Source organism: Lepisosteus platostomus, chromosome 20 (genome assembly GCF_059453375.1).
Source record: "Lepisosteus platostomus isolate fLepPlt1 chromosome 20, fLepPlt1.hap1, whole genome shotgun sequence".
Taxonomy (NCBI): domain Eukaryota; kingdom Metazoa; phylum Chordata; class Actinopteri; order Semionotiformes; family Lepisosteidae; genus Lepisosteus; species Lepisosteus platostomus.
This window is the reverse complement of record NC_142630.1, coordinates 7,554,466-7,578,698: the sequence shown is the minus strand read 5'-3', so window position 1 is coordinate 7,578,698 and position 24,233 is coordinate 7,554,466. Positions and strand designations below refer to the sequence as shown.

General features: G+C 39.3%; 1 protein-coding gene across 9 annotated transcripts in view; it reads left to right on the top strand.

Moving 5' to 3' along the window:
* Positions 1 to 24,233, top strand: part of zfhx3b (zinc finger homeobox 3b) — a 371,071-nt gene that overhangs the window by 329,222 nt on the left and 17,616 nt on the right. For 6 of the 9 annotated variants that reach the window (XM_088614170.1, XM_088614173.1, XM_088614168.1 and 3 more), the window contains 3 exons: positions 5,925 to 6,032; positions 19,481 to 19,620; positions 20,306 to 20,506. In XM_088614170.1, coding sequence (XP_088470296.1) covers positions 5,925 to 6,032; positions 19,481 to 19,620; positions 20,306 to 20,506 — 449 coding nt within the window. The remainder of the gene's footprint in view (positions 1 to 5,924; positions 6,033 to 19,480; positions 19,621 to 20,305; positions 20,507 to 24,233) is intronic. The other 3 variants (XM_088614174.1, XM_088614172.1, XM_088614175.1) reach the window with 2 other exon arrangements.

Genomic DNA, 24,233 nt, shown 5'->3' with positions numbered 1-24,233 from the left:
CTTCAGTGGGCCAGGCTGAGGGAGAGCGTGTGGTCAGTCCGTGGTTTGCTCCAAACCCAGGGTCTCTGAACCCTCCAGAGCTCTGGTCGTTTGCATTGGAAAGCACTTTGCTGAATGCTTCAGATTACCGAGTTTGCTATTTAGCCTATATTTATTTTTCCCTACAATTTCCCACTTTCCTCGCCCGTCTTCGGATAAATTCCTCATCTTCGGCCCTGCTGGCTGTTCGTGTTTTCTTTTTCGGACGGTTCTGCCGCCTTCGTTTGTGCTCCGCTTTTTTTGTTTTCCTGGTGTTTCTGCACCCTGAAAGCCGTCTCTTCATCTCTCCCTCTCTGCCTGCTCCTTGCTGTCTCACAGCTTGTGTAGGGTGACACCTATAGGCCTTTCAGTGCCTCCACACTCTGAAACAGTCAGAAAGCATGTAGTGATTTCTCAAGCCAGCACACTGGGGCTGGCAGGTGTGTCAGCGCTTTCTCTTCCTATTGGCTTCTGGCTTGTCCCTTCTGTTGGGGACCTTCATTTAAAAATGAAGCTGATTTACTCAGCCACAGGCTGGAGGCATGGAGTTATTATCATCTTGCCATAATGGAAAAATAATTAAACTGAGAATGTAAGTCTTTTTTTTGCCATTTAATGTCTAGATCTGTGAGATCAGGCTTATCAGCCGATATTGCGGGAAGTTTGTTGTTGTAAAAGCACCCTTCGTTTGGATAAAAACATTAGCACCACAAGTCCCTTACTGGTTAATGAAGGTAATTAAAAAGAAACCTTCAGGTTTTTGGCATTTGTATTTATTTTAAATGTAAATTTGGGTTTAAAATGGCCTGTTACCATAGCTTTAAGTGTTTCTATTAATCTCCCTGGAGTCCTAACCTATGACTACATTTCATGTACATCTTCCATTTGCAATTTACTCTTAGGCCAGTTTTGACCTTTTATTAATTATCACTGCATTGCTTTTAATAATTGTCTAATGTTGTCGGAAAGGAAATGTGAAATGCATGTTTTCCCCACTTAAAGATGCAGTACTACCCAGAGACTAAAATTTATGTGATTATGCATATAGTTCCAAAGATTACATTGTTATAAGTCTTGTGGTTAGAATGTCATATCTGTGCAAAAGGAAGAAAAACAGAAACAAAATGTTAGAATGGAGGGAGAAAAAAAAAGGTCTTTATTTGACTGCGAGAGATCTGTCTGGAGAATGTTAAGATGACAGCTGTGGTATTCTGGTGAGGAAAAATCTTGTAAAGTCTGATGTGTGGATTAATATAATGTTCTGAGAAAGGAAACCACTTTGGTGGAGAATTATACATGAGTGTGGGACAGCTTCAAATTACAATAAAACCTTTTTAAGGTGTAAAACTTACTTACGGATTATTCCTTAATCATAGTTTGTCTCCCAGCATGTCTTAACTAATTCTCTGAGACTTTTCCGGATTTTTGTCCCGTGTAGTTCAGCCCTTGTTTGTGGTAACTATCTATGGGCTGGTTTTTCTTTCCTGGGGATCATTAGGACTCCTTCGCCAGCGCAGGATGGGTTCTGTTGGACGGAAATTGAAAGTTGCCTTGGTAACATAATAGAAACATGCTTCAGAATAAAAGAAAAAAATATGCAAGTGGGATCTTGGGAACACTTAAATCTACTTTTTACTCCAAGCCCGTTATCCCACTTAAATACCTTTATTTAAACACAGGATCACTGTCTGCACGGAGTAATAATACCTAACAACACAATCCAGACACAATCATTCACTTTGAAACTGAAACAGCTGCACACAGAATCAGGCTAAGATAGGAAAGCTCTGTTCCCTGATAGGGTTCTCCTGTTGTCAGTGTCACAGAGGTGATTTCAGTGGCTGACATTAGACACAGTCAATGAAAATCTCTTTAGTGCAATAATAATCATCATCATCATAATAATCCTGATCATAATCATCATGGCTGTAATACTAATGTGAAAAAAACATCAGCAGGGTTACTGTAGATGAGAAATATGTGGAGAATATGCGAATATGCTTTGAACAATTATATCAACGTTTTTTGTTGATGACTGTGCCCGACTGTATGTTGCAATCCTTGTTGTCTGTGATTTTAAATCATTCAAGGGCTTTTTTTTTTGCTCCAGTAAAAAGAAAGAATTATAAACGTACGAACGTCTTGGCCTTCTTCAGGCGTGTGAACGTAGAGCTTTTCTTCACACACCTGAAGAAATCTACATGGCCAAAATGCTTTTTTTTTTTTTTTACTTTTCAGCATGAGATTAACCTCAGATTAATCCTTGGCATCTCCCCACTCAAACCCCTTTTTTGAAAAATGTCTTCAGTCTCTTGGCCAGTTCAGGAGTTTTACAGGAATAAAAGGTACCCCCTCTCTATTATTATTCATTAGGTGCTCTGAGATGCAACAACACTATACTGTATGCATGCACACCCATGCATTGTCTTTAAAAAACATGCAAATTTACTTTTTCTCTCAGGTTACAGGCAGAGAGGTTTAGCAAATACTGAGAAACATGGATTCATTTCGTCTCCCCACTGAGACCTGATTTTGGTTTATGAGAGAATATTCAGTAATATTTCTGTGTGGACTATTTTGTTGTTTGTTGTGTTTCTCATTAAACAATTTTTTTTGGATAACCCCCCCCCCCATATCTGCTGGCATAATGTAAATAGTTAATTTTATATGTATAAAGATAATGTGACAAAAATGAAAGATGAAAGCAAATGTTTATTTATGCTGTTTTGGACGCGTTCCGTTTGTAAATCTTTTCATCGCTAAATAAGTTAAAAAACATACAAATTACCAGTCAGTTATTATAAGATGTTAAAACACAAATATTTAATTTGCTTTATTAATTCATAAAGCAGAATCTTTTAACCTCAACTGTTAAGTCTGCACTACTCTTACTTCACTTCTACTGAAAATGGAGAGCCTTCTAGTGTTACCACATTGTCACCATCAGTGCTTTTAAATGCAAAAATGTTGCAAAACAAAATAATAGAATTAAAATGATCTACCAGCAAAATATCCCTGTCATAGTACATTGCAAAGCAGTGGATTTTGGCATTAAAGATGGATTTATTCAGTGTCTGGGTTCAGGCTTTTCCAGCCTGGGGACCACTGAACACAAACCCAGCCACAGTTGTCTGATTTATTGGACCCCAACTACTGCTTCCCGGGTTGCGAGATAAATCAATTCTGTCCACTCGTTCTGTTTTTAATTTGATTATTTTATTATTTCAACAATCTTGAAGACATTACCTACGATGAGAAAATTACAGACGCTCATAGAATCCCAGGGTGGCGTGGGATTTGTTTTGAAAAAATGTTTTGTTTGTTGCTGTTTTTAATTACTTTTTTCCAAACCACTACAGCAAAAAAAAAAAACCTCGGCAACATTGTGTTTAGGAAACGATTTTCATAACAGAAGCACTACGAGAGCATCAATAATTAAAACAGGATAACAAACAGTGAAATTACATTCTGTCTGCAATGGAAGCATCCCAATTTATACAAGTGGATTCTGAATAAAATGGGTCATCATTTTACATATCCCCATTATGTTTCCAGCCTGTGTTTTTTTACCGTGGGGGGAATACATAGATGCAGATGTATCTTGAGCTTGAATTTACATTTATAAAGCATAGAAAACTCATCTCTTTGTATCATTCTTTGCAGAATCCATTGTGCATTATTAGAAAGCAATAAAATATAGTAATACCAAATCAAAGGGAATCAAAATATTATTGCCTTCTGCATTATGGTGTTCTGTTAAATATGAGAAAATCATAAGCTGCTTAATACTTTAGCTATCTCTTGTACGTAGTGCTATAAACACAGGCAAAGTCCTTCCAGACAGAGGTTACAAGCAAAAAACTGGGGAAATTGAGGTGCACTCCTGGAGATTGTGGTGCTGCCTAGGCTTGTAGATGATTGTGGTAGAAAACAAGCTCTTTGAGGTTTTAGGTTTTACCTGACAGGTACAGCACTGTTTCGTAGGATCTCATGTAATATTTTCATTGAATGAGGCAAGCAGCAAACCTTAGCTCAGATTTTTTTCTACTTCTGAAATTTGTCAGGGAACATATCTTACAATCCCCAAGAGTCTGTATTTTTTGTTTAATTCGAAAAGGAAGAAGACAATAGAATTTGAATTAGGAGCAGAAGATGAATGAAGACACTCAGCCTGTCTGCTCTCTCGTCCTGATGAGAGGCAGGAGGACAGGGGGAGACAGACAGACCTCCCTTTCCTGCTCCCTTTGAATCTATTTATTTGTGTGATTCGATTTACAGTGTCTCGCTCAAGCCAGTCTTTGCCATTTGTTTTTCTTCCAGTGCATGTCTTTATATCAGGAATTAGATTAAAGCAATAGAAGGTGATAAATAAAAGAAAATCATAGCGGGGAACTGGATGTTAAAATGATTGCATGATTAAGGAAGCAAAATTAGAAAGTAAATCACAAAGCTATCGGCAAAGTTACAGGAACTCTTCTGTTAGAGGAAAGAATCAAATAATTAAAGACCGTCTCTTCAGTTCAGTTCAGTGCCAAAAATATTGTGTACCTTAACTGATATTCTGGTTCTGTGCTGCTTTATTTTCCCCACAATAATATGAAGATACTATTTAAATACACCTGCAGTTCCTTTCTCTGAAAATCCATTTATTGTTTATTATTAGGAGGAAAACTGTTTGATAGTGAATATTCAAAAATCTAACAAAAGTAAAAGTGAAAGTTCATTACAGTAGCCTGTGGTCTTTGAGGTCATCTGAGATTTGCTGCTGAATACACAAAACGTTCTTCTCAGTGAAAGACTCCCTTAGTTGTTTGGAATTGACTGGCGAAATAAATATTTAAACAGGATATTTTTTTGTTGTTGTTGCATCGTCAATATATCAATAATCCAATGTGTAGAGAGTGGAGTGTGGAAGCGTTTTCAAAGATCATTTAAGTACATTTGCCCAGAATTAGCTGACTTCTGTAATAACTGATCGGGGCTTATTGACTGCAGTGCAGTTTACTGTTGTGGAATCAATTTTGTCATCTATCAGTCGCACTACTTTTAAACAAACGTAACATCGAGGGGGTGCAAGGAGTCACTGGAGGGAAATAAATAAGATTGATGCTCGTTTTATCTATTTTTCTGCCTTTTTTCTGCATTACTTACAGATGACATTATCGGTTCTCCATTGTTTAGAGTTCATTCCTTTTAAACGGTCTGGCATATTGACCAAATGCTCTTAAGGAGGGGGATTCGGAGTTAGAGTTGGCAGAAAAATGAATTATAGGCATGAAAAGTTTTAAATATTTATGATATTTTTTTGCATTACCTGTGCAATTACACAGTAACAGATTGCAAAATGTAAAGTGCTCAGATTTGTAAGTAATCCAACAGACCGTTGTGGAGTTTTATTAATGAATTGGGGTGAATAAAAGAGCACTTTTATCATTTTAAGCACTCTTACCACACTATTTTCCTGTCCACAGACATGAGTGCATATTTCTGCCATCTGTGCATTTGTTAGTTTTAAAGCCTTATGAAACTGAAGATTAAGTTGTGTCATGGTTCTAACTTAGTCACAGTTCCTCTAAAAATTAAAAATAGCTTAATAAAAAAGCAGGTAAAATAAAGAATGCACTGATTTATTGGGATACTGAAGGCAAAAATGTGCCATTTCTGTAAATTAAATTGTATACTGTACTGTATATAAGAAGTCTCTTTATTTTATATTTTACAGCACATTCCTTTTAGAATCTTCTTGGAATAAACAAATTTGGGTTTTATAACCCTGTGCACAGACATCACTGGGTGTGATTGTTATAACCTCCTGTAGAAAAAAAAATGATGCTGTCCCTTTAAGGGTATCAACCAATTCTAATGGAGAAGTGATTTACATGTCCCATCCTCTCCTCCCCCTCTAGGAGAGCTGAGTGAGGATGTGGAAGCTGCCAGTGAGACCACCACAGACCAGGAGGACCAAACCAAAGACAGAGAGAGTGGGGGGGAGAAGGAGCTCACCAAAGGTACAGGTAAGGTCCCTCTTTGCATCTTAAACCTGTGAAGGGAGAATAAAAACACTGCTCAAAAAGGATATTCACCTCTAGCAGCGACCAAGCCAAGTATTCCTTTTATTTCTTTTGGTTTCTTGATTTAAGTCTGAATGTTTTTTCCAATTCATGTGCTTCTTTGGGTTAATGAGCCCCCTCCTAAAATCCCACAAACCTGATTAACAGAAGCCTTCAGAACTCAGTAATGAAATGCAAAGAATTCTAAAACAAACTTTGCTGAAGAATGTTTCAATATTTGTCCTGTTGGGTGTTATAAGGCAAAACAAATCTTGAAATGTTTTATTTCAAACTGTACTAAGCTTCCTTTAGTGCTCAATAATGTTTTTGGTAGGGGGCGTCACTTCAGTCTTGGGGCAGGGATACCTTTTGATTTCTGGCACGCTGTGGTTTTAATAACACTGACATTTCAGAACATTCTGCCAGGAATCTATAGCGAGTTCTTGTCCGACAGTTACAGTAAATTGGGAATCCTGCTGAATTTATTATACAATTTACAAGGGCAATGTTAATTCCAAGAAACACTTTCTTTAAGGCACTTTTAAAAAGCCACAAAGACTACAAATTCAACATTTAGAAATTAAATCTGAACTATAATGACTATCAAAGATGGTAGAGAATTGTAACACTCAGTCTGGGCTAGCCTAGTGGCCACAGCATGGTCAGTGGTAAGAAAAGGGTATTCTTCTGGTGCTATTGAGAATGGCACTTTACATTGTGCCTCATGTCACTGGCTGTTGTGTCTGTTCCTACATTTGCAGTTAGTACTACACTTGTGACAGAATTCACTGTGGAAGAGCAAGCTTTCGATACATGCCATTAAATACACTCTTTGTTGATTTTAGTGGGAACATTTATAACAAAAATGCTTGTGAAGAAATCTTGCTGTTTCACAGACATTTTATCTCATTTAAAAATAAATGGTAAAATGTATGAAGTAAAAACCCAGTAAGGCTTTGGGCTCACCTAATGGGATTAAAAGCGCGTGAAAGGTACAGTATAGCGCACCGAGGCAGAGTGGGTTAGCTTCGTTACTCTACAGACTAGACTGGCCTGCAGTTCTGCGGCGCAAGGCTGTATGATGAAGGTACAGTACGTCACGTGCAGCGTAAGAGATCTGTGGTTTCAGACCTGCTGCCAGGGCTGGTTTCTTCTCAGGTAACCAAGGCACAGCTCATTCAGGATTAAACTCCTATTGTCAGCTCCCTGCTGCTTTGAATGAATGGCTATGTGATGCAGTGTATAACCGCTCCCTTGTTGTAATATAGCAGTTGCTGGAGTCCTAGGCACAAAGTGGAAGTGCTTTTGACAGCTTCCCACTGATGTCCCCTCCTTGCCTTATGGCATCATCGTTGGCAAGTTCAAAGGTCATTGCAGTCAGAATGGAACTTCTCCACATCATACTGTTGGGAGTAAACACTTACTGCTCTGGGATTGCTTAAGTGAATGTTATAATAATCTTTAATGCATTCACTTATTTTTATGATATCACATGTTCATGGGTTGTGCACAGTTTTAGTCTTGTTTATCCTTATTTTAATTGCTCCTTCAGGACATACACCAGGATTTACATAAGGACCTGCACACTCTATTACTATGTGTAATAGAAGGCAGTGTTTTATTTGCTTTACATTGTTAAATGCACTATTTATTAGATTTGAATTAAGTGTTTTTCTGCACTGCCCATCACAGTGATGCCATAAAAGGCCCTGCGTCCTGGGATGGTGCTGTGCAGTCCAGCTGTGCTACTGAGGGGATGTCAACCAAGGGCCTTTCCCCCTCTTCCTCCTTTGTTCTTATTCTCAGCCTTGCCCCCCCAGATCCCATTGCCTCACATGTATTTACCCTCCTTGCCAGTCGTTTAGGGATTTAAATTCCATTGTCAGCAACAGTACCAAGCACATTCATGTGCAAAGGGACTTTGTTATCCTAACAGTGACAGTTGTTTTTCCAGAGCACTTGGGTTCAGATCAGTCTTCACCTTCCATCTGTCAGGGCTGTTGCTGATTGGTGCAAGAAGTCTCAAAGACTTGCAAACTAAACGTGCACAGGCAGAGAACTCGATTGGGAGGGTGTTTCCTGACATTTTAGAAGAAAACAGGTGTTTTCAGGCTCTTTCTTGGTATGTTGCTTTTCATCCTATGTGCCTTTTTTAGTGTTCAACCAAGGTTAGGAGCTCTGCCCTGGAACATTAATGCTGGTGTACCTGCAGTAATGAGGAAAGTGTTCTTCCAATGTCATACTTAGCAGCCATCTCTAAAATGTAGAAAGTATTTTTCTAGGACAAAGCAAGCTTTGGAGATCCACCTTCTGCTTACACAAGCAAGGTATTTTACAAGATTCTGTTTTACACGTTTTTGGATTGTGACATACCTGTGGGTGCAAGGTACTGTAACAGGATATTAAATAGGCAGGTACAAGCCAACAAACACTAAAAACACAGCTGTTAGGTTTAAACCACACCCAGGTTTTATTTATAGTGCAGGAAAGCCAAGAACCAAAAACCAAGCCAACAAAATAAAAGCCTAAGCTGTTTTTCAAGCTTCTGCCTAAACTTCTTGAAGTCCCCGTCTGTTACAGGCTGAGCACCTACACTGCTTACCAGTCACAAAACAAACAAACAAATCCCCCAAACAGTCTTTCAGACATCTCAAATTTCCAAAACCGTGTCTCTCCCTCCAAGACTCTTCACAAAGCTTCCTAACTCAGTTTCTTGGTCAGTCCTTTTCTACTGTCAGGTGCACACTGGTTCTATCTTCTGTTCCCCTCTAGCAACAGGCAGACATTCCCATGTCAATTTCCTCTTCCTTTAAAGAGGCACCTGACCAATTGGCTTCCTGCAACTGGTCAGGTGACTGAGCAGCAGCCCCCTCACCAGAGAAATCTGTGGAATGTGCTCCACTGGAGCTGTGCTCCTCACAAGATACACAGCTGTTTCATTTTTTTAATTAATCCTTATTAACACCAGCCCTTGCAAACATCTGTTTCTGAAAACATCAACACTAGAAGGTAAAACAGGGCAAGTCAGTGTAAGATCTTCATGCAAATACATGGCTTGTTTTTTACACAATATATTTTTTTTTACTCTTGAAAGAATTAATTATACCTAATTACATTCTAGATATTAGTTAATTAGAATCAATTTGAAACTCATGGTTGAGAGTGCTAGCCAGTATTTTCTCTCAAAATTGTCTAACTCTCTTTACAAGAGGTAATGGGCTTGCCTTAACAGGTACAGATTTTAGCACCTCAAAATAAGGCAGTTTTAAAGCTTTAAAAGAAGCAGCCATGCCAATTAATTATTTACTCATACCTGTGGCACATAGGAAGATGATTCAAATATTTGAATTTTTACTTCTGAAAGGCCTGCGGTTTGATACAAGCGCATTTAATTCACCTCCTCCACCTGTCAGTGGCTGATCACTAAATAAGTGTGTTTCAGTGTTTTCACAAAGGGAATATGTGCTGTATATGAAAAATTTACAACTTCTCAGCAGCTTATTAAAAGCGCTTAGTTAAAAATAGTCTGCATTAGTCTCAAGCACTTAGATGCTGTTTGATGTCTGTGGAACCGCCATAGGTGGGGTAGTTTGAAATGCAGAGTAGTCAGGATCCAGCGCGATCACCAAGGAGCTGTGTGTTAGCTATTTAATGGCATATTTTTTTTACTTTTAAGATTGACTGATCTTAGGTCATTGAGTCCCTATTGCATTTTAAATGAACTGGGATATAGCAATTGCATTACCTTTCTTGTGCCTGTCAGTGGGCACATGAAAGACGATATATGGAAGCTCATTAAAATTATTGGCTTTTTAAGTGTTGCTTGATTCCAAAAGGCAAAGGAACCTTGTTGTACCTTACCTGCAGATATGCAGTTCCCTAAGAAAGTAAGAAAAGTTACAAAAGAACCTATATTCTGGCCATTATTTGGTTGAATGTAACTGATATGAGGATGTTATGCAGCTGTTTCTTGGAAGAAACTAGGGTACCGGGGACGATCTTAACAATTTTCAATTTCAGTTCCAATCTGCTCTCTACCAATTCCTTATATATCCTTTCCTGTTCTACATCTCATGATCTCTGTCTCATTCCTTCATAGTCTTCATGTTCCTGCACGTTTTCAAAGAATACTTACAAGCATGTCGTATTACGATCGCAATCAGCTAATCAGCTCTCTTACCTTTGTTTTCTTTACCCTGCTTGATTGTTGAAAAAGACTTGATCGAGAATACTCTTCAAAGTGCTATGAAATCTGATTATAAAAGCAGTCATTAGCAGGATTTGCCATTTGAGTTTTGGCTGCTTACATCCCTATTACTTTGTCCCCATCTGTGGAAGGAAAATTAAAATCTTCCATGCCAACCACTTCTCCCTTTACACCTGCTGCTATTTTAACAAGATAAGACTGCAGTATAATTGCTTTCTGAAACTATAGTAGCTTATGTAAAAACTTGAGTTTCCAATTTCCAATTTCCGAAAACGACAGCTATTGGAGACATTGTCGTTCAGAGATCGTAGTGTTGTAGTAACATCTGTAGTTACCTTGCATTCCTGACCCCCCTCATGAATGTCCAGTTTGGTTTGGTGCCTTTTTCAGACATGTATATAACACAAGCACTCTGCAGTACGTGGGTGTTTGACTACTAAGCGGTGCTGATTATTTCTACTTTTCCATAGGCACGCTCTACTTTGTTTTTAATTATTTTGCTGGAAGAGGAAGCAGGGGACAGAAAAAAACAAGCGAAAGCGACAGATACGGTTTTATGGTTCAAGTTTTACTTATATGCATAATAAATAATCATGTTGGCAACAGCTGCAATTTAGCCACTTTTCCCAATAAGCAATCCAGGGGTTGTTTCTAATGCTCAGCGTAAAATATTTATAAACAGCTAGCCCCAAGCCTTTTCTTCCCTTTCCCCAGCCGTTTACACCTAGCTAAGGCACGGTTAGTGAAATGGAGCGTTTCTGCTCGAGGATGGAAAACCAAATCACTATTAGAGCAGGGGGGGTGGCTTACAGAGACAGAGTGGGGGGGGGGGGTCTTAATACACTTTAGTGCTGGGAGGCACAGCTACAATAGGATTTGACGTGTTTAACATAAATGTATCGGGAGGAGGGGGTTGGGGGTTCAGCAATAGAGGATTATGAATAATTCCTCTCATCCCCGTTCCTGACTTTCAGATTACTGAACCTGGAGAGAAGGGGACACAACAATAAAACACAACAGGTCGTTCAAAAGCTGACACCAGCAGCACCCAACCAAATTGGTCCTGTCTCCTTCATTTTGTTTAATATTGGTCACTGAGTGCGCTCAGGAGAACTCCGACGGTATTGTCTCCTTATTGTCTCCAGTTTTTGGACTACAGTAGGAGGATACAGTGTAACACGGTGCAATGTTCTGTAATAACACTTGCTAACCTAGAACATGGGCTGATTGGTTGCTGCCATAGTTGTCGTGTTTGCATTGGAGCTGTTTTATCAATCCCAACATAACCAAGGACTTTTCAACTGTTACAGAAATCAGCAGGATACGTTCAGTAGCTACACCTTTGTAGTTATTTCAGCCAGGGAGAGCAAGTGGATAACTGTTAACTGAAAACACAAGACTCTTTCCGTTTTATACCTGTACATTTTCGTGTTTCATTTTTAACATGTGCTATTAGATTTTTTCAAAGTGTCTTTGATTTATCCTGCAGCTGTTCTGCTTTGCAGGGAATAGCATTAATTCATCTGTGTAGAACAAAGGAAAGGTATCCGATTCCTTAAGTATCTGCATTTATAACATCCAACATTCATTGACACCTTTGATTTCAGCCTCATATCAGTCAGTTTGCTTTATATAAACCACTTCCTAAAATATTAATTGTTTTAACTGTCTTTATTTAACAACTCACTGTTTTTTTACTTTACAGCATAATTCTGAAAAACCCCTTTCATGGGATAATAATTATGCATGCAGTGCTGTTTCTGTTTTCCCAGATGATCTTTGTAATATAATTTTAATATGACTTAAAAGAACATTTTCCAGTCAAAACTAGAAACATACTGTATGTATTGCATATGTATGCAGCTCAACATGTTTTTATTTGAACAGCAGTTTTTTTCACCTTGCAATCTTTTGACATGTTGACTTTGTATTAGCCGGCAGAAATGTTCTCCTTTTTTGAAATGCTGTAGTCCGTGTAGAAGACTTGGTGTCATCAAAGTAGTTTTGTTTCAGGAAATGAGAACATTGTGGAGAATATCACTCTTCTTTTGTGGTATTTGATGATGTTTGTAGCGATACAAATTTAGTTGTACTCAAGTACCTGAGTTGTTTCTGATCATTTTGAACCTGACAGATGAAAACATTTCAGTGCTTGACAGCAGTAGCCAAGGAAGGGTGTGATATAAAGTTTATACTGGAGCACCTCAAACTCAGGGACCTGAAGAAAGAAAAGCCTAACAAATTGGAAGTACCAGGAAATATTCTGGTAATTCTGGCAACATTCTGTAAAGAATGAGAAAAATGTCGTGCTTAAAAGTATGTGTCATGGCCCATTTACGCTGTTTTATGTGCACATTCAAATCTAATATGGTAAACCTGGGTTAAAGTTCTCATTTTAATCATCCAAGTCTCTGCTGTTATTTAAATCATACTAAAAGGCCCCATGTTTATTTTGTTTTCTAGCACAATTCATGTTACGGTTCTGTCAGTCTAATCTACAAATGGGTGTTCTGTTCCTTGTCAAAGACAACATGTGCTCTTGTTCGCCTAAAGGAAGTCTTTAGTAAAGAAGTACAAGTGTAAAGTGTAAAATTTCTTAATTGTTCTATCGTAGCATTTTTTTATTTATTACATTGTGTGTGATAAGTTAGTAGATTGTACTTTTTGCATTCCCATTTACACTAAGACTGCTACTGAGCTGTGCTTTTTGTGAGTTTTAAATTAAATGTGCAGAGCTGAAGCATGTGTCCTTAGCTCTTGAGGTGAATGTGCAGTTTCTTCATTCATAGCAGTCTAAAGACGAATAATTCTGCTGCTAATTAATATCTCTTTTAATTTCTTCATTTGAAATTTGTCTTTGTTGCAGTTATGCCTGCAGGCTTACACATACTGGTCTTTGCATGCAATCACGGTGCTTTTTCATTTAATAAATCAAGGGCTATACACCAAGGATACAGCAAAATGATGAGCCCTAATATTGGGTTGGTTTGGTAGAAGGCTTTCACTGTAATTTTCTTTATTTGAAATTAATTGATGCAAAGTAATTACCTGAGAAGTATGAGGTGGAATGCAATATAACCCTGCATAGCTCAAGGCTTAAACATAGGGTGTAGATTAAAAAAAAAGATAATATTCAGTTATTCTTGGTGTTCACATTAAAAGAGAATGACTTGTAGCACTGGGGAGCAAAGCCTGTCTTTGATATTAATGGTTAAATTGCTGAGGGACAGAAGTAAAACATGCCCTGTAAAACTGAGAGCAGAGGGACAGCAGAGTGGTAATTTGGCTTTGTTAGGGGTGAGGGTCTGGAATGAAATTTTGCATATAGTCATCAAAGGAGTTGAGAATTTCAGCATCTGGAAATGAGCCAGAGAGAGCTGGTTTTGAGAGCTGAGAGACTGAGTGTCCAATAACAGCTAGTAGTTTCAGTGTAGAGAATGGACAAGAGGTGTGATGATATTGGTCAGAGCTGAGAGTCTGGCGGCAAACTTGCACAATGCAGGCTGGGGAGTTTGGACTCTGAGCTTTCGTCTGGAGTTGAGGGACAAGGGGAATATGTGAGGGAATGAAAGTGATGAGCTGTTCAGAAATCCTGGAAACCCTGGAGCACAAGCTTGGTCCCTTCAGTCTGTGTCTACTGGGAACAAATAGCCCTCTTTTCTAGAATACCAGGGATATCGTTCCTTCTTTTTTTTCTCCGTCTCTAACCGAAAACCTACTTTACAGCATCCAGTCACCTCCGTCTCTCAGAATATCAGTTCCCAAGGACACGGTGGTCACTACACGATGGCGGCTCTGATTGCACTCCTAGGCGATTTCAATAGCAGAGGACCTGTTGTGTTAATTTGGACTGGCCTGTGTCGGTCAGCCTCTCAGCCTCTCAAGCTGCCATCCCTTTTCCCCTTGAAAGCACAATGCGTTTGTGATTGCCCCAGAGACCCAGGGCCCTGTGCTGATGTCCTTGCCGGAAGAGTAATGCACTCTAGCTAGGTGAGAGAAGGTGCCAAAGTCCAGTTCGCTTACGGGACTCGGCAGCACAGAAGCACCCAGTTTACGGAAAAGGGCCATGAATTAATAATCACCTAATTGGTTCTTAAGATTGTTTTCTTCTCCTGTGCTGTTTGATGGAAGTTGATTCTCTCAGCCTGTCAGATTAGGTTTATTCTCACTGTGAGGAGTGTACTGTATATAGGCAGATGAGGAGGGCATCAGCTATGGCTCCGATCTGGAAGGGTAACTTATTGTGTCAATAAGGTTAAGGTGGGAAATGAGGTTTCTGGTTTCTGATTTTTTTTATTTGCCGCAATGAAAGAGGAAGGACGGGGAAAACAGAATATTTGAATTTCGTGTTCATCAATGTGTAATGCATCATATTGACCAGGAAGAGACATGACGTGTGTGCCTGTTAATTTCTTACATTGTGTTTTTTATGTAGGACTGTTTTGTGGACTAGAAACCTAGGGTCAGAGCATGTGACTTAATTACATGTCTTTGAAAATGCAGTATGTTATAGTTGGGAAATTAGGCTTTCATAGGGATGGGACAAGGAGGGAGGAGGTGAAATTTGAAATATGAAAAAGCCTGATTGTGTCATTTTATGCACTACATTAAACATGGAATTACCTTTCAAGGGCAATTCACAAGTGTGACATTTTCCAGGAATTCAAGAACAGCAGTGAAGGTTTAAATTGTGCTTCCTCAGCCAAGTGAATTCATGGGGCTCTTAATAACAGTATTTCCCTTTATGCTGAAACTGACATATGTAAAATGTTGAACAACAAAGAGGGAGTACTTTCCCAGAGTATTTTCCAACATGAACTGTTCTGACATGGTCAATGCAATTGAATCTCAAAAACATGCAAAGTTTGCCTTGCTTACACACTTCCCAGCAGTGGAAGAGGGATAATATATCTAGACAGTGTCTTCAGAGCAGAAAACTGCACGTACAGACTGTTTTATTTTTACCTTTTTTATCTTTTCTAAGCTTGTTCCCAGTTTTGTTTGTTTAAAAGTCCCTAAGAACAAAAACAGAATACTAAATCAATTCTTGGTTATTTTCTCTATGGTATTAGAATGGTATTAGGTTTAAAAGAATCCATCTGAGGTGATTTATGGTGTCCTAAACAGCTGTGTCAATTGAAGGCACAGCTCATGGATGGAGCTGTTTGGTAAGTGAGCCCAGTATTGAGCTCAATGTGTTTTTCACCATCTAAGATCCCTCTCAATAAATGAACAGGCAAAATAAATATGCTGGTGCTTGGCTTGTCTGCTAATTGCAGATCAATTAGAAAGCCATTCAGTCTGGATTGATAAAAGTAGTTCAGATAGTCATTTTGTCCTCTCAGTAAACTGTATATTTATCTGGGAGCATGTATTTTCTTCTGTATCGTGTTTCTTTTTTCCCATAAATCATGTCATAACTGTAGCTTTTGGGTGGTGTGTTTTTATGGGCTCATTTAGATAAGTTCAATTGTTTTCCAAAGATAAAATCTGTGACTAATGTTACAAATGAATTATTTTGCTGCTTATTTTGCTTATAGAGCAAATATATATCATTCTTAAATAAGAATATGCAATATACAGTATTACGGTTTGTGTATAGCTGATGGCAAAGCAAAACCTCTTTTTGTCTTCCCAGCACACTGTTCAGACTGCCGCTGCTTCTGAACGGGTTTTCACAGGTTGTCCACATAAGCACACGTCCAGTGTGTCCCTTCTCTCTGTTAGTGAGAAAAGAGAACAGCGAAACTCATTGCTGTTGTTTAGGTCTGAGAACCAGCAGTCTCAGTTTATCTCATATAAATTCAGCAGTGGCTCACAGTTTAGGGAGCTGAGGGTCTGGAAATGTACCGCATTGCAGAAAATGAAAAGCAGGGATCACCAGCACATTAAATGCACTATTGAGATTTCAGCAGTGGGGTTATGACAGCCAGCAGATTCACCGCTGCACTGAGAATAATACAGTATAATGAAAGGATAACCTTTCAAAAATGTGAAGAGGAAGATAGAAAAGAAACGGGAGACCCCTGCGCTCCTATCGCAGCAGGCAGCCCAGTGCGGAGTGAGGACAGTGCAAGAGAGGAAAGGTTAATTTTATCACTTCACCCCAGTTCCGAGTGGGAGGTTCTTTTGTTTAACGTTTCCTTTGTTTATTGGTGGATGTGTTTAATGGGATTGGGTCTGACTGGGCCTAATAACCCATCGCTCCGTCAGCCCGGTGTCTCTGGGAGATCCAGCAGGCAGCACTAACGAAGTGAGGGCCCCCACTGAGTAATCAGCTCAGCTGTCTGTGCCCTGATTGGAGCTGACATTTTAATGTCTGGAGCAGGAGCGTGGGTCAACGCCGCTTAACCCGCCCCCCTCCACAGCCCCCATTCCCAATTTGCCCTTCCAGGACTGTACAAATCAGGCCAAATTTAACTCTTTATGACCTCGTTAAGGGCCAGTAAGACACCTTCTTAAGTTTCCCATTAAATTCTTTCCATTTGAGCACTGATCGGGCACACTGGTTCTGGCTCCATGCGGATTTAGGCACTTTACGACGGAGGCTTAGCGGGTATTTTTGCTCCTCCGTTGTGACGTGTTGCCGTTTGTGGTTTTCTTTTGTTTTGTCAGATCTTTTTCTCTACTTTCCCTTCACTCGAAGTGGGAAGTGGATGACGTGCTCAGATGCTGCAGCATCGCGTTGCGAGCAATGTGTTGTTGAACAGCAGGAGAGGTGCACCAGAAATGCTTTGTTAATGAAGCACTGGCTGAATTAAAAGGGTTAGCCTTGTGAACTATTTTGCCAGCATGACAGAAAGTGCTGTGCACTCAGGGTTTAGATAGACAGTTTTCTATTACCTTCAGTTTTAGCTCGACAAACAATTTTTCCTTGACTGGGATTAACCTGGGTTGGAATTTTTGGGAGGTAGGATTATCAGTCAGCAGTGTTAAACCATTTGTTGTGAATACACAGTTTGCTAGACTTCCGTTTTTGTGGAGAGTTTGTCCGTGTTTCTCTGCATGTTTGTGTTAATGTGACGAATGCATTGTGAATGCAGTGCTTGAGAGAAGTGGTGGCAGTTACGGATTTCAGGCACCCTGAGAGCTTTCTCTCAAATCTCTGAAAGACATCCCTATCCTCCATTGCCCATGTCACTTTGTCCAAGACTTCTCTCAATTAAACAGCATTTCTATTTACATGATGTGTCCTGTTGTCTACTTAAATTGCATCACCCTTCTTTCACTTGCTCAGTGAAGCAGCACAGTAGAGACAGAACCCAACAGTACAGGAATGAGTGGTGTATAAATAAAATGTTCTAGCCTGCTATGTATCTGGATTTGGAGAAAAAAAAATTCAGTTTATATGATCGAGTGAATTTGTTTTGTTATTATTAAGAAAAGCTTTTAGGGCTCATTAACAAAACTTTCAAGAAAACCTTGTTAGCCATCCCTTTCTGATTACAGCAGTTGTTAGTTGTTATTGCGCATTACAGTGGCGAAAACCTCGTCTTGGTCACGTGAGTAATGAGTATCAGAGTGGACAGATTACAAGCCATGGGCCATCGTTTCTAGTGTCACCTTGCCACCATGCCCGGTGAAGGAATGGGGTTGGATCTGGCTGAGTTGAAAGATGCTGAAGTGGCTCGGGAAGCAGGGAGCTGAACACTCATGTCACACTCCACGTAGCCCACTGAGATGTGTTGAGTAAGCTTAGCTGGTTAAAAATTTCCAATTAAGTCAAGAGTTGCACTGGCACTCACTGCTGTATAGGCACAAAAGAGTGTAGAGATTTACCCTGAGGGGTCAAGCTCTAGGTCAGTGGTTCCAGTGGGATTTGAAACCAAGGATATTTGGCTTCACAACTTCTAAGCTCTAACTACCAGGCTAAATTGCGTTTCTGTTTCTCCCCCACTTGCTTCAGATCTAACATCTAGGTCGCTTGGCCTCCTTTCCCCTCTTAGCTGAAGAACCAATTTGCGCCAGAACTGTTTTAACACTGAAGCAAAAACCATAGTCAAGTATTACGAGCTTCCTACAGCTTTGTGAGAATTTTATATTTGTGTGCTAGATTAATTAAATTAGCTCTGTGTTGTACCTCTTTTCTAGTCATTAGATTAGCTCCTTAGCTTTGGCCATTCACTTTCAATGCAGTTTGTAGTTAACATATCCTCTGCAGCTTCTGAAGGGGCAGTTTACATTAAATACTGTACACAGGGACAAGAGGTTGCTAGGATACATTTTATTAAGAGTACTAATTGTTTAAATGCCCCTCAGTAAAATAAAGGTTAAAAATAGCTGAGGAGTGCAAGTCTTGTGAAGATCCTGTGTTTGTCAGCTCAGTACACGGACTTTACTGACAGTTGTAATGTTCTCTGGTGTATATTGGGTTTAGATGGAAATTATAACTCGACTGTAATATAAAATCGTATATTTATAATTCTAAATTGTTTTTGTTGTTGTTGATTTGTTGTTCCATCTATTATCTGAAAGACGCTTATTCCTGGTAAGGGTCAGTTTGTATCCTGTTCTGTTTGTTTTGAAGGAGGGGTGTTGTGTGTGTGTTGGAGTTAAACTAAACCTGTTCTACCAAATCTTGGCGTAGATGGTGCTGTTTCTCTAAAAATTAAAACCAAAAGGACAGGAGAAGATGAAACAACCTGACCTGAAACTGAACTTATTTGGAAAAAAAAAACGAAAATTGAAAAGGCAAAACAAATGCAACATTCAATCATGTTAGTGAACAAGAAAACAGCTCACTTCTTTGACAGATGCTGATGTGTTTACCTTCAAGTATGTGTTTGTTCTATTTGCTACATGAATCTTTCAGCAGCATTGGTATAACTCATCCATTCCTTCAAACAGTCAAAGAGAACTGAGTCAAACTTAAGAAAACGGAGCTTGGCAAGCTAATGTCTTGATTAGTTGTCTTAAAGTGTCTGATATCTTGTTGATCAGACATCAAGAAAGGCAGCCAGTCAAAGCAATAGTGTTGAACTCGAAAGCCTTTTCTTTTACTTCTTTTACATTTGTGTGATAAAGATAGAAGAAGGTAGGAGGCTATGTTGATTAAAAGTTTCTATACCTGACTCTCAGTAAATATGATCTCTTCTTATAACAATTTTGTTTAAAGTCCTAACTTGCAGGGAATGTATTGATCGACTGATGTGCTGACTTCCATGTGTGTGCCTGGTTTTGAATTGCCCTCTCCTTGTCACTTCTGCAGCAGTATCCAGCCAGGCGGAGAAGGATCAGACAGATTCCTCACTCCCCTCCAAAAGACCTTCATCAAGGTCTGGGGTAACAGAGGCTCCCCTTTCCTCTAAGCGTCCAAGGACAGCTGACAAGGGCGCTGCCGAGCAGGTGAGACCACCCAGGGAAGACCCTACAGCGAAGTCCATGTCTACCACTGATCTTAATAAGCACATAAGAGAAATCAACACCATTCAGTGATGTAATGTATGTATTAGCCTGCCTCTTAAGAAGTTAGATTATTACAAGTTTTGATTTCCAGTTGAGGTTCGTTTTAGCTCATGTCCGAAATAAGACACACAATGGACGAACCTTTTTTTACAGATAATAGTTTTCTCTTTATTTTGTAACACTGGAGCAGTAGACTAGCTACGCTGACCACCTATCAGGCTATCAACAATAAAAAAAAACTCTTTGTGTACCTTATGGAATATTAAACAGCAAGGCATTCATTAAAAAAGTGCTAAGCTAAGCGTTTTACTACATTTGAATACAGTACGTCTGCTATGCATTCTGCATCACTGTGTAGCCTTTTTGCTTTATTATTTTTTTCGCTGTGGTTGCATTGTTAATTGCGCAAAAGGTGGAAAATCAATAGAACGTTTGACAGACAACAACTCTTTGAAGTATCTTGCCAGGGAGGCCTGATTCTCAGCCGCAATCTTCGGTCTTTGTGCTGGTGGCCCACCCTTCCCGTCTGCTCGGAGAGGGAGTTCCCCGCCCGGCCGGCGCGGCAGGGGGTGCCGACCGGACCCCCCCCCCCCTTTTTTGACTCTTGCTCTTTTGCGTCCGACAGATGTACCAGTGCCCCTACTGCAAGTACAGCAACACGGACGTGAACCGCATTAGAATGCACGTGATGACTCAGCACTCTGTCCAGCCCATGTTCCGCTGTCCGCTGTGCCAGGACATGCTCAACAACAAGATCCACCTGCAGTTCCACCTCACCCACCTCCACAGCGTGGCGCCCGACTGCGTGGAAAAGCTCATCGCCACGGTGAGTCTCACTGCCCCGCTCGCCGAGATCTCCACTGGGGGAGTCGCGCACCTGCCGAGCTCACGAAGAAAGGCTGGGAATGACAGGAGGCCGCTCGGCTCGTCTCGCTTGTTTGGTAGTCGAGTAGAATCTGAAATTGAATCTCCCGATTTCTAAAAGGGCCCCGAGTTTGGCCCCCGGAGCCACAGAGCTGGCAGGCCTGCTCCGGGTGCCCAGAACTGTTTGTGTAAAGACGTGTTTCCCTTTCACCTTCCCGGATGAATCCTCTTTTTGCTCCCCACCTTGTATATGTGTTTTGCTACTACCTGTGAAAGAGTCCCCGTGCCTGACCAAGTCTAGATGTGGTTTTATAGACTAGATCAAATCTCCTCTCAGTCCCCTTTGTTCTACACTAAAGAGGTGTTGCTCCCCCAACGTGTCTGTATAACCTTGGTTCAGGTGGGTAGCTGCGTCAGCATGGGTAGCCTGCAAAGGCTTCAGGCTTCTTATTTAGCTCGGTAGCTTCCATAGCTTTCCCAGCAACAGAAGTTAGACCGTTTGGTTTATAGTTTCCTGGTATAGACTTGTTCTATTTATGGAATTTCAAACAGAAGTTCAGGAGGAGGTCAAAACCTAGTGGGCCCACCTGCCTACCTACTCAGTGTTATACTATATCTGCAGTTCTCTGATCTGTAGGTACTGCAACCATTGTGAGTGAGGGCTGAAATAATTCTAGGGATCTGTGAATAGTACCCTTCATTTCTTTAAGTATGACTGGGAAAATACTATTACTGAGTTTTAAATTTCTTAGAATAGTACAGAACCTCAGCATTGGTTGATCCGAAATTACCCAGTGCTGCTGGGGCCCCTTCTGTAACATGGGGTATGTATTTGGCATCTTCTGTTTTAAAAACTGTGAGAAATTCATATAACGTTTTTACAATATCATGATCATCTTCTATTATTAAACTCCTTTTATGTCACAAATTACTCTTCTGCTGTTGTAGTGCTCAAGAAAATGATTTTCATTGTTTTTCGCCTCTGTTGCTATATTCTTTACAGTCTCCCTCTTGGCAAATTTAATGGGTTTTTCCAGTTTTGGTTTTAGTGTGTTAAATTATTTTCCTGCATTAAGGGCTATTTCACACAACCTGTAGAGCACTCTCTTCCTTTTGGTTTTTTAATGTATTCATTAAACCATCTAGGCCACGTTTTCCGAAATATGGACTTATTTGTTTAAAATTTTTAATGTTTATGGTTAAAATTAAAAGATTAATTTGTTTTGTGCCTGTAACGTGACATTTTTTAAGAACAGCCACCCTTCATTTTTATCCTAATTTTGCAGTCACGAGTTAGAGATTTAAACTGTGCATCAAAACTGACCACATTTAGCAAAAAAAAACAAACTCAAATAGTGATGAATTTGATAGTTTAGTTTGTGTTTTCTGCATGAAGCCTTTCCTTCTAAGTGTCTGAAAGTGGCATCAGATATTTGATCAACCAGAAATGACAGATAAAACCTTTAAACCATCATTAAAGACTTTTTAGACTGATAGGTTGCACTAATATTAATTTTAGTTTTTTAGTTTAATTTACTTCTTTATTTCCTAGATCTCAGTGTAATTGTGAAATTAGTTTTGAAAAAAATGTTTGAAACGTGGAGTTTTGATATATCAAAGTCAGAACAATCTAAGATTTTTATATTACACGTAATTGTGTAAATAAGTAAATACAGGATCATCATGCATAGAGATGTTGGGTTGCTCTGGAAAAAATAATAAAATAAATAGCATTTTGTTTGTCTGGTGGTGCAATATTGTTTCACCAATGAAGTACAACAAGGATAATGAGACTTGTGAGGCTGTTAAATAGACCCCTCCTTGCTCAGGGTATGTGGTATAGATCCTGTGAGGAAGGGGTTTAATACAGAAGGACAGTGAGACCGGAGGCAGAACGTGGGGAATTTCTGAAGGATGTCCTTGAAACGTGTCACGTTGATAGAACGAAATAAAAACTCGCACAGACTAATAGTGTGACATGAGTGGCTTTAGTTCTCTGCAAAGTCCAATAATTTCTGGTTTCTAAAACCTGAGTAAACAAACAGGTCATTATCTAATCATACTGTACGTTTTCATATTGACATGTTGGTGGTTTTTCAGAAACCCAGAAAGTAAATGTCCCGAGTTAGGGGACATTAGTTACAAAGTTAGGACTTTCCAGATTTATGTATGTGCAATGCAATGCATCCATATATTTTTCAGTTGTCAACGCAGTCTTAACCCAAAAACAAATGTTAAGCTAAAACTTCTGAAATAGATTGGGTTTTAAAGATAAAGTACCATTGATCTCTTTTTTGCAGAGTGAAATGTCACTGAGTGATTTTGTCAGATTACTACCTGAATATGGCCCTTGCAATGCCTTTTACATAAATTATTATCACAGAAGACATTTATTGTCATTTGACATTTAAAGAGAAGTTTTTGATGTGTGTGAAGCCTTTAAGTGAATGCATGAACAAACAGTGGGAAGGGTAACTTTAGAGGATTATTCCAAACTTTCATCCCCCTTGAGATATGTAAAGCATTTGGCAGTCATAGACATACTGATCTAAAAGAAACATCCATACGTGTTGGCATACATTAGCACACTTTTTTTCTGCAAACCCATATTTATCTTTATATTTTAATGCACATAAACCTTTTTGCTTTATTGTGGATTGTTTTAATAGTCGTTCATTTGTGCGAACTACTAGAGTCATTTCCATAGTTATTCCTTTTTGTCTGTCTTTATTTGCAGAGGATGTGTATGATTTAGTCCAGACTAGTGTCAAAAAGAGGAATATCCTTCCTGTTTCGCGTCAGTGAAACCCGCTCCCGGTCATTGTCAGTAAGCAGACACGAACAGCAGTGGGAGCATCACATATTGGCCTAGACTCTCAGCACAGGTTCACTGCGGTCTGGAGATGAATCACACTTTTGCTCACTTGGCTTGAGAACAGTGAAAGGGGGCTCATCTCTCCTCTTCTCCCTAACTGATAACCTTTAAGGCAAACATACTGTACTTATTCAAAACACAAAGAAAAGTGTTAATGGTGAAATATCTCCAGGCCTTTTGGCAACTCATTGTAAGTCGGATATTATTATGAGGTATTTCTTGTTTTACCTCAAAGGGGGATGTAACTGCTTTGTCAGGAGTATTGCAGTCTGATGTCCAGCAAATCCCAGAACATGACAATTTAATAAATGTAATAATAATTATTTAATTTAATAATTTAAATTTAATGAACCCGTTTCATCCTCTAAAAAATCGGTGTTAATATGTAGACCAAAATCAAAACAAAGTTTTGTGGAGACTATAATTTTTGAAATGCTGTTTTTTTCCTTTTTTGTAATAATCTCTTCATCCTTTTAATAAATAGAAGTGTTGAGGAATAATAGCCGAAACTTTCTTCATTTTTCAAATATTCAACATTAAACTTAACCATTGAACCTCTGTTTGATCTGGTTGTGTGAGGAGTATTGACGGTATGTGTTGAGGTGCTTTGACATCAGTGCTACAGCCTGGTAGTCTGATCTCCTAGCTCTCAGAAAGTGAGAGAGGCTCAGCTGTCAGTGATTTTGGTGGACCAGTAGGTGGCAGACTTTTATCCTGTATGCGAAGTGTTTTTAGATGTATAAATGAAATTATTGAATATCATTAAATGAAAGGGCAAGTAATTTCCATTAAAAAAGCACTTTTCCCAAACCGG